This window comes from Echinops telfairi, unplaced genomic scaffold, assembly GCF_000313985.2.
Source record: "Echinops telfairi isolate 266 unplaced genomic scaffold, ASM31398v2 ScPeMD7_7424;HRSCAF=8462, whole genome shotgun sequence".
Classification (NCBI taxonomy): domain Eukaryota; kingdom Metazoa; phylum Chordata; class Mammalia; order Afrosoricida; family Tenrecidae; genus Echinops; species Echinops telfairi.
The window spans coordinates 40,438,275-40,449,632 of record NW_022111324.1 but is presented as its reverse complement, the minus strand read 5'-3'; the positions used below and the strand labels follow the sequence as shown (position 1 = coordinate 40,449,632).

General features: G+C 34.8%; 1 protein-coding gene across 1 annotated transcript in view; it reads left to right on the top strand.

Annotated features, from left to right (window-relative positions):
- KCNT2 (potassium sodium-activated channel subfamily T member 2) overlaps positions 1 to 11,358 on the top strand; it is a 480,656-nt gene that overhangs the window by 129,869 nt on the left and 339,429 nt on the right. Inside the window, exon 2 of the mRNA XM_004700062.2 lies at positions 8,232 to 8,311. Coding sequence (XP_004700119.1) covers positions 8,232 to 8,311 — 80 coding nt within the window. The remainder of the gene's footprint in view (positions 1 to 8,231; positions 8,312 to 11,358) is intronic.

Here is an 11,358-nt window from a genome sequence, read left to right as displayed (position 1 = left end):
GCAAGATATGACAAAATAATAATGCAAAAATTATCAAGGGGTCATGAGGGAAGGGGGAGAAGGGAGGTAGGAGAAAAGTGAGGAGCTGATGACAGGGGCTTAGGTGAATGGACAGCAAATGTTTTGACAATGATGAGGGCAATGAAGTACAAATGCGCTTTACACAGTGTATGTATGGATTGCTATAAGGGTTGTACTAGCCCCTAATAAAATGATTAAAAAATTGATGTGTGTAATGTTGTAAGAGACACCAATAAAATTATTAAAAAATAATTAACTCAGGAAATTCCATAAATCATTCTATGTGGCCTTGATAGGTATTTTTGAATTATGTTTTATTTATTAATATAAACACTTTGCATTTAAGGCCATTGCACCCATTAAATTACCCATTTAAATATTACCCATTTAAATTAAATTTATTTAATTTAAATTAAATAAATTGCACCCATTAAAACATACTTTTGCTCACTGTAATCGAGTCAATGCTGACTCATTGTGACCCTCTGTGGATTTCCAAGACTGTACTGTTTAGGGTCCTAGAAAGCTCAGTCTTACTCTCAAGGAGTTGCTGGTGGTCCCCAATGCTTAACCAATACAACACCAAGGTTCACGTAAATTATACTAGCAATTAATAAGAAACACAAACCTAATAATTTACACAGGAATGTCAAATAATGTTTTCAAAGGGCTAAAAAACGTGTCCCTCATATAAATAGTATGTGAAAACTTGTCAAAAATTTCATACAACTCATTAATTAATGAAAGAAACAGTAAGGCATTAAAACTAATCAAGACAGTATGTTGGAAGTTAGGTATTAAGCAATGTTATCATAAGATTGTTGTGATAGACCATCTGAAAAAATTGGAGATAGCCTTAAAACATAAATCTCGGAATTATCTCATATATTAGGCAAGTACAGGCCTATACACAGTCATATTTTGTCATCCCCAGTGGTAATATAGTGTGAAAAAACACAAACTCATGGTCAACACTGAACTGGAATATTAAGCAAACTGACATACTTATTTCTAAGTTTTGAGTAATGTTTCAGACACAAATGACAGTGAATTATTCTCCAGAATGATTTTTCTCATTTTAATCTTATATACACCATTATTTATCTTCTTGATGAATTTAAGGAAAGTGTATTGAAGGCCTGGTAGCATAATGAGCCCTATGTTGGGCTGCTCACCCCAAGGTTAACAGTTTGAAACCACTAGACCTTCTGTCATGGGAAAATTCCCATAGGCGCAGTTCTATCCTGTCCTATACATTTTGGGGTTTTGTGTGTGTGTGTGTGTGTGTGTGTGTGTGTATGTGTGTGTGTGTTAGGCTAGGTTGACTAGAGAAACAAATCCAGCAACACTCATCTATATATAAGAAAGAACTTTATATCAAGGTTAATTAAAATGTCATACATTATCATTTGATCTCCCCCTTGACTTATTTTAAAGCTGTTTCAATTTTCTTTAAAAACTGAAGGGGAAATAAACATGGATTAAGCCCCTGAGGTATCCCTTATGACCATGGACCAAGGATGTAAATAGCCCTGCTAGCATGCAGAAGGCATTGGAAAGTGGATTGTTGTAGATGGTTAGTTTAAAATTTAGCACCCTAATATCTCATCTTCTTTGTGATCCATTTAAATATGTACTCGTTTTTATATTTTCTGTTTTTTTATTGAGGTTTTCATGTACTTTGTTATTAGCTTTTTTCTGTACATGAAATCCAGAACAGGTAAATATATAGAGACAATAACTGAAATAATGGTTCAATTGGGGGATTGGTACAGAGATTGGAGGAAATGGGAACCTAATGATGATGAGAGTAAGATTGAAGAAAACTTTCTAAAGATGGTTGTAGTAATGATTGTATAACTCTTCTTCATGTGATTGAACTGTTGAATTGTATTATAGGTGAATTGTATGTCAATAAAACAATTGTGAAAAAAATAAGTATTTACTTATCAAGAAGGCACCCAGAGCCGTTTACCCAAGTCCATAAATCTAATAGTAGTCTATAACTCCTTCTTCAGACTCATGTGGCTACATGCAATGACACCAACTCTAGGAAGACCACAGGCAGAGTCATGTGGATCCAAGGTCGGTGGAAACGTGGTAGGGCACCAGTAACACGTAGGCGTAGTGGCAGAGGTCCAGCACGCTGGGAGGTGAATGGGGCAGAGAGAGGGAAGATTTCCAGGTTCCCTCATTTTAAGAAGACCACACTCCCAGAGCGGCATTATCAAGCTGTGTCCGGATTGACGGGTTGGATTCTACCCTGGCAAGTCCATGCATCTTCAAGTTAACACAAAATCATCTCACTACCACAGTGTTGAAAAAGTTTTTTTCTTTTCATTTTTTTTTTATGACTCAGTTGGTGAGAGTGTTTTTACCAGATATTTATATTATTGCAATATTAGTTCGCGTATATACTTACATTTAAGAATATTTTAATGTGTTTCAAGTTCAGAATATTTTATACTCATATACAAATTTTTATATAAGCTTATTTCTAATAGTGAACAAGATTGGTGAATAAGTGCTGCATCTGAGTATATTAGAACAACATATGTTTTAGAATAATGATTTATGATTAAATGTTCAATTTTTATATGCAAAACATAGGAAGACTTCATGGAGCAGTTATTTAAATAACAGGAATATTACCAGATAACTTGTCAATAACATCAAACTAAGTTATTCAAATTCAGTGAAGTAAAAAGGTAAAATTAAGCCATGTGTCAAGGGGGATTAGTCAAATTTTTTTATCGAGCTGTGGAACATGGTGACAAGTGGTATGGACAAAATTTTTGGTAAACCATTTCGAGTTGATGAAAGAAAACTGCATATTCTAATAAAGAAATTCAGTAGTATGGCATTGTATAAAATTAATACAGAATATTTAATTGATTTCCCTTATACAAAAAATGAGAATTCCAAAAATGAAGTCAGGGAAAGAACATTTACAATAGCCTCCACCACCTCCCCCTACCAAAATAGTAAAATATTTAGGAATTAAATAGGTATTTGTGTTGCAAAAACTACAAAACAGTGTCATAGGTGACTAAAAGAGACCTACTTCAATAGAAGGTGAACCAAAATGTCATTGATTGTAAGACAATATAGTGAAAATGTAAATACTACATAGGGTGAGCTATTGCTACGATGCAATCCCAATACAAATCTAACAGCATCCTTTACTACAGTGCAAAAACTAATGGTCAATTTTATTTGTAAAGGAAGAAGGACCCGAATTGTCAAAGCATTACTTAAGAATAAGAACAGAGTTGGCTCTCACACTACTTAATATCAAAAGACACTATATAGACAATATATATGAAATAGCTTGGTATGCGTTTAATGGTAGATACAGAGACACATAGTGGGATAGAGTTGAGAACCCAGAAACAAATTCATCCATTTGTGAACAGCTGTTTTGTGAAAGGGCCAAAATCCATTCAATGATGAAGAAACAGGCTCTTTAGTAAGTGACACTGCCAAACATGGATAACCCCTCGGAGAAAAGTGAAACCGGACATATATCTTCCACATTACAGGGAAACGAGCTTGAAATGGATCAAAGATTGAATATTTAAAATGAAACTGTACGGTTCCTGGAAGAAAAAGCAAACAAAAAGGAAATTATTGGAATACAATAAGATAAATCAGGTGATTGGGACTTCAAAAATTAAAACCTTGAGGTTATCAAAAGATTTTACCAAAAGTAAAACTACAAATCAGAGATGAGGAAAATATCTTCAGAAATGGCATATCCATTAAAGGTCTAATTTTTTAAATATGAAGAAAAGTTAACAACAAAAAGTCAAATAAACCAATTGTAAGGTAAGCAAAGGACATGAACAATCCCTCACCAGAAAGGCCACTCAAATAAGTCTCTCTGAGTGTGCTATATTGGATAAGTGATCTGTTTGCCATGACAGAGACGATTGCTTTCAATAAATTGATTTGCAGGAATTTTCTGAATGAACAACTTATGTGAACCTTATTCTGTGCAGTGACCAATTAGGTCACATTGATCATGTGTGCTCCACAGTTTGAACCGAGTCATGTTGACACATAGGAGGTTATTAATTAGTGTGCATTTGTGATAAGACATTTAAAATATATACTTCCAAGATCATAGCATAAGTACGGTAGACATCTGATTTTTAAAAGACATTAAAAGTTACAATAGTGAAAATAGTTTAAATAAACATGAAACTGCTGTGGTCCAGGTACCTCATCCTTGAGCCCCTAACCTCTGTTTTCCATTTAGCACTGCCTATAACCGAATTATGCCCCCTCCTTATGGGGTGCAAGATGGAAGAGAAGGTGTGGAGAGCTGGTTTCAAATTTGATAGCAAGTGGGAAGTAAGCATTTTTTCTGCCTAAAGTGTGAAATAAAGTGCACCCTGCACTGTATATGAAGATCTTCATGGAATTTTCAGTTTCATACTAGCAATTAGCTCTGTCCAATGTTTTGAGAATCAATGCTTCCTTCTCCACAGACACAGATACCAAACCCAAAACTCTTCACTTCTAATCTGACTCATCACAACCTTGTAGGACAGAGCAGAATTGCTCCGTGGGGTTTCCAAAGGCTGCTTTATGTGAGAGAGTCTCATCTTTCTCCCTCAGAGTGGCTGTGGGTCTGAACTGCTGATCTTGTGGTGAATAGCCCATTGGGTAACATACTCTGCCAGCAGGGCTCCTTCACACACTCATTTTTCTTCAAACTGTGCTTTGCCATCAAACCAAATTCTGAGTTTCACTAACTTCACCTCACTTTCCTTCCAAGTTCTCAAAATGATGGCTGCTGCAATATTCCAAATGGAATAAAGATGCCGGGATGTATTTTATGTTTTTCTTGTGGACATGTATGTAACACAAGAAATGGGGGCTGTTAATTGTTTTGATTGGGAAGCTGTTGGGTTTATGGTAGTGTTGTGCTTCCTGTAGTTATTGTATCTAAACTTATAAGCCTTTCTGGAAATCTTATGTACATGTTCTACAAGCTGTATTCTACAAGCATTTATCATAGAAGGTAATTACTGATCATTATTTTTTTTATTTCCAGTAGGTATGTATGTTTACATATTTATGCATTCATATGACAGTATGTATTTCACCTTCCTATGGGGGCTTTAGCGTGTGTGTATGATAGGAAGTGAAGATGTGATGGAATAAAGGGAACTGTGTTTGAAGCATGCGATCATTTGTGTGCATGTGCAAGATAGTAAGGGTGTGCACTCAGTCCCCAAGGTGACTTATTACCAGATTTTGATATGGATATTTGCTTCCCCTTATCACATATTTAACAGAAAAGAGGAAATAAATAACCCATTACTGGAAATATTTAATTTTATTTCTTTCTGAGTGACTGGGCACTAAAATAACTTGCTATATAAAGATAGAAAAATATGTATCTTTATATGAACTTTGTTTTGTGTTCCCCATGATTAGCTTTGTCAAACTGGGGTTGCTTTAATTATTTTACATAACATAGGGAAGTTCCAAAGTAGGTCTTGCAAATGAACATTGTGCAGTGGGGCATAGGTTTTCTACCTGAAGAGAGGCAGATTACAGAAGTACTCTTGGGTGGCTTTATAATATGTTTACCATGGAAACCACCAGAGTGTGCCTTTCCAATGACCTGCAAGTCGTGATTACTACAGAGAGACAGGAAAGTGAATGTGTTTTTCCAGGGGCTCTCAGCATTTATCATAGAAGGTAATTGCTGATGATTAGCATTTACAGATTATTTTCTCATTACCATTACACCACACCATCCACACTCATGCATACACATATGTATACACACATTCATATATTTTAAGGCAATGTTACATGATCTTCCATCTATCTAACTAACTATCATCTATTTCTCTATCTAGCTACCATCTATCTATCTAATCTGTCATCTGTCAGATATAGTTGCTGGGAAGTTTTCCAGAAGTTACATTACTTACACTTCATTTTAAAATACAAAGACTAGTGCCAGGTATCATCAGAATTAATCCCTAGCTACTTATACAATGTTGCCTGCTAAAGACAGTGAGAAATTTAGTATCAAAACGATGAATATAAATTAGGTGGACAAAATTAGAAACTCTAATTAGTAGACGCAGAATGCCTTGAGGGGGACTCTGAGCCAGGTGGAATCCGGTTACTTGTACATGAAGTTTACGTGACCAGCAGAGATTTCCTTGAGGATGAACTGACAAACGTACACTTGTAAAATGAAAAGTGGATCATAGTTTTATTTAATTATTCACTCAGAGACTTCCATATTAGTAGATACTCTGATAAACAATTGTTACCAGAGTTAGGGATGGATCTTTGGAAAAGAATGCAAACCTGGTCTAGGGTCAATAATCAATGGGCGGACGAAACAGGCACTTCTCAGGTTTCCCATGAACATTGCTGTTTGTACTATTTTTTTCCCTATTTTTTTAAATGGTGACCTAGAGTTCACTTCTATAATAAAGTGTCAACTTAAAGAGAAGGCAAATGGCTAAAAGAAGTAACAGAAATCAACTGAGTTTAGGTGCTAACCACATTTACAAAATAGCTTCATAGTACTACCTACCATTAGTGTTTAAATCAAATAGCTGCTTGCTATATAGCCTAGCCTATTTGATATACAAACTACCATACTCAAGATTTTAATTAGGCTTTAGAATTTTTCTTCTTAGTTCAATAACACACCTGTCTTAGAGATTCTGTCAGACTCCAGATATTATCTAAAGAATTAACTCATATTCTTATGAAATTTTCAACCCTTGGGAAAAAATCTGCATAGTCTTGACTGGATTTTTTATGGAATAACCATATGTCCTCTCATTTGCTTTTGCATCAATAACAAATTTAAACTAATTTAGTTAATATCAGCATTACAGTCTTTCAGTTGAGGTAAAATGACTTCTCATTTGATAAACCAGAGAAATAGATCCAATAAAGGCTTTTTCCAAGATACTAATGGAGTTTCGCGTGCGCACATGAGGCCGTGGGTTCACCTATGTTGGGAGTTTATGTGAGTGTGTAGGTTTGTTTCTGTGTGTATGGAGAAGTGCAAGTACACAGGCTTGTGTGTAGAATTGTTTTATGGGTGATTTTGTAATTTTTAAGTTTCTTTCTGGAGAAATGAGCAACTAAAGAAGATTTTGGTTTCTGTCTTTTCTTTGCACATTAAGTGGGAGCAAACCCCCAAAAGATTAAAATAAGGAAATGATAATAATGAATCAGAATTATTTGTGGGTGGAAATGTTTTAAAGAGGAAAAATGAAATTTGGAGAACATTCAATATTTTTAGAAGGTATAAGATGCAACTTGAGTTGAAACAGATGCAAAAATCCCCTTTACTTTGATAGTATGAGATTGATTTTTAGAATGACTTTTCTGCCTTATTTACTAGATAGCATAGTAGAAAGAATATAGAATATAGTAATGAAGTATTTCTCTATTACATGAGTACCCTTATATCAATAATTTTCTCTTCAACTTTTTCTCACTGTGTACATCTGCAAAAATACATTATATCATCAACATTTTTTTATAATCGGACAAGTAAAATGCAAATGGACCAAAATCTTTCTTATTTATGCAAACATTAAGATGTTTGTTGTCTTACTTCTTTTTGGAACCCTAAGTGATAATGAATGGATTCCAGACTATTTGGCAAATAAAATTCCATATCCTGATTCCTAAAAACTCAATATTCACCATTATCTTTCCAATTATTCTTTTAAACATATTCATTATGCCCAACGCCCCATTACATTGGAGATGGTGTTGTAGAATATAGACATAAGTACTGTATGGTAAATACATGTATTTTATTAAGTGCAACCAATTTTTACACTATAACTTTTTTTAAATGAACTAAATTCATTCCCTTTGTTGAATTATCTGCTTTATATCTTCTTTATGGAATTTAGCCATTATGAGTCACTCCTTTACTGATTCACATATATGATATTATACCTGACTATATATTTAAAAAATGGTTTCTCACCAAGAAAAAAAAATCTCATATTCACTTGTCCCTTATTGTGCTGAGTAATCCACTTATATTTAAACAAAATCAATTATTTCTGTTTTCTTATATTTTAGTTTTTGACAGCAGACTGAAAAATACAAAATTAGTTTATGGTTAATGATTTGTACAAAAATATTTTTTTGTTTGAACTCACAAACTTACATAGTTCTTTTGTTTCTTTTTGCAGGGTACAAGTTGAATTCTATATGAATGAAAACACATTTAAAGAAAGACTAAAGTTATTTTTCATTAAAAACCAGAGATCAAGTAAGTCATTAATTTAATCCCCCTTCTCTATGTGATTGTACATATATTTACTTCAAAAATGTCCACCTGTGCCTTCCTTTTGCAAAAATAATTTTTATATAAAACAATGTGGTGTAGCTTTGAGTCCTTTCTGACTTACAGAAACCACATGTGACCAAATGGAAATGCTCTGTAGCATTTCCTAGAGTGTCATGAGCTGCTAGTGAGTTTGAGCTGTTGCCCTCTAGGTTAATAAGCCAGTGTTTAACTACTGTGCCATTAGGACCTCCTTATCAAGAATATTATTGTTAATCTCATCTTCCAGGCAGTAATATTTTAGAAAATTATAGCAGCTCATCTGGTGGTTAAGTATCTTGAACACTTTCAAAAATTCCCCAAATTCCACGTTAATAAGTAGATTTCTTAGTGAGCTGTATTAGTAGAAATATTAAGGGGTAAAAATAAAAAACACCACTAACTGGGAGTCCATTATTTGAATTGCTGCAGACACCCAAAACATTTTGTGAGGAAAAGGCCCCCGGCGATTCTGGCTGACCACAGCTGGGCATCCTTTGTTGAGTTGGTGGGAGATTGCTAGGTGGCTCTCACTCATGCCCGAGAAGGAGAACTAGATAGTGCGTGTGCTCTGAAATACACAGATTCACGCATCCTTTTACTTAGGAAGTGTGGGGTGGCACTCAGACTTCTAAGCCTCTCATCACCCAACAAATTTGGGGATATTGTTACTATAGGAGAACAGGAAATTGGCTAGTTATATCAATGTGCTAGTGATACTTGCTTCTTTCCATATTATTACATATTTATAAAGAATATGATAAGTTCATGTGTACAGTGAACCCTCGTTTATCGCGGTTAATCGGTTCTAGACCCTACCGTGATAAATGAAATTCCGCGAAGTAGGATTCCTTGTTTGTAAATCAAATATTTTCGTAGTTAGAGCATAGAGGACATGAAAAAACACCCTTTAGTCACCATTACACTTGTATTACCCAATTTATTAAACGAAAAAGGGAAAATACAGTAAAACATTTTGGACGTTACAATTATCATTTATTATTTATTATATTATTTATGGCATCAAGCGTGTATAGTATGAGCCAATCAGTGGCAGTAATGACAGAGCATGCGCTGTTATGCAAAAACCGCGATAGAATGAAGCCGCGGAAGTCGAAGCGCGAAGTGGCGAGGGTTCACTGTAATCACTTTTTATGTAATCACTGTTTACAAAGCCTACAAGAACTGGAATAGATGGGTGTAGATTTTAAGCTGTTGGTATGGATCAAATCATTGGTAGAGATGTAAACACCTAATCCTTTTGAGACTATCAGTAGGGCTTGAAAGGAAAAGCCTGAATCCTGATAAGGTATGGAAATTCTGGCTATAGGAAATTTATTACCATTTAAGGTATAATGCTAAGAGATTCTCAGTGGCATATTAGCTTCAGTATTCAGGCAGGGGAAAACTATGGTCTTTCAAACCTGGTTGTTTAGAGTCGCCAAGGAAGCCTTACTCATAGACATTACCTAAAGAGACTGCACTGTCTGAATCATTTTCCTGATTTCAATACTATTTCTCTAGACCAGAAAAAGGCTGTGCATTATTATAATAAGTTACCTGCAGCTAGTTTGGACTAACCAGTCCTTTGAGGAGACGTGTTTATGGAAACCCAGAATAATTTTATTTATAATTGAAAAGACTATACAAAGAAGCAGACCCATAAAATATATCTAGCATTTTAATAAGAAAGCTTAGGGGCAAAAACATCTCTAAACAAAAAACACAAGCTTAAGAAGCTTTTGGTTTTTGCTACTTAGAAATGTTGCCCCAAGAACACTCACATATAGCTGAATATTTTAAAAGTGATATTTCATTTCCATATTATATTAGTAATAAGAGAGATCAGACTTCCCTTAAGATTTAACTCATAATGCATGAATCAGATACCCCCTGATAATTGCATAAAGGCTAATACTTCTATTAATCAGATGCTAAGCATGTTTTGCTTAATGGTAATTGCTCCTCTTTGTCATCATTAAGAATTACAAGCTGGTTAGCAGTGACTTACTTTCATGGCTGTGGTAGTCTTAATTCTAACAAGAACTTTAAGATATCTCTAGTATATGTTAGAGTGAAAAGTCATGTTTAAGCTGTCCACCTTAGAATGGGTAGGAAAACACACGCATGTGATTTTGTGTGTGTGTGTTTCTCTCTACAGCGTGTTCGTGTGTGTATGTGTGTGTGTTACCTTATGTTGTGATCTCTGTATAATTAAATAGATATGGTGCTCTGAAAGTACAATATTTACAATTTATCCTGTGAATTTTAACAGTCAAATCTTCTAACTAGCTTAAATTTATTTACAAATTAATGAATATTAAAATATTTTAAATTTGTTCACTCCCCCCTCCCTTTCTCCCACCTCCTCCTTCCCTATAACCCCCCAGAGATATCAGCCTCATTGTTTTCTCCTTGAGATTGTTTATCCTGCCTATTTTATATAGATAGGCATGAGATCAATAATCGATAAGAAGGATGGTGTAGAATGCCTGGTGGGGTTTGATCAAGTGCAATGTAGCCGAGAGTAATTACTGAGAACCGGATGAAGGTTGAACATGATTGTGACACAGGAGGAAAGTAAACAGAAATAGAGGCAAGAACTAGAAAACAAACGACATTTATAGGTATATAAATATAGGCATGTACATATGTAAACATATTAATATAGAATGATAGGGATATAGATCAAGGTTCTTATATTCAAATGTTAAGGATTAAGGTGGCAGGTGGACATTGGACCTCAACTAAAGTACTTCCACAATGCAAGAACACTTTGTTCTAATAAACTGGCTTTCTGTCATGCTCACCTTCCCAACAGGATCACAAAGTCTAAATGGGTACATTAGCTAATGTGGTAAAGAAAGCTGATGGTGCTAGGCTATTAAAAGATATAGCATCTGGGGTCTTAAAGGCTTGAAGTTAAGTAAGTGGCCATCTAGCAGGGAAGCAACAGCACCCACATGGAAGAAGCAACCAGTCTGTATGATCAC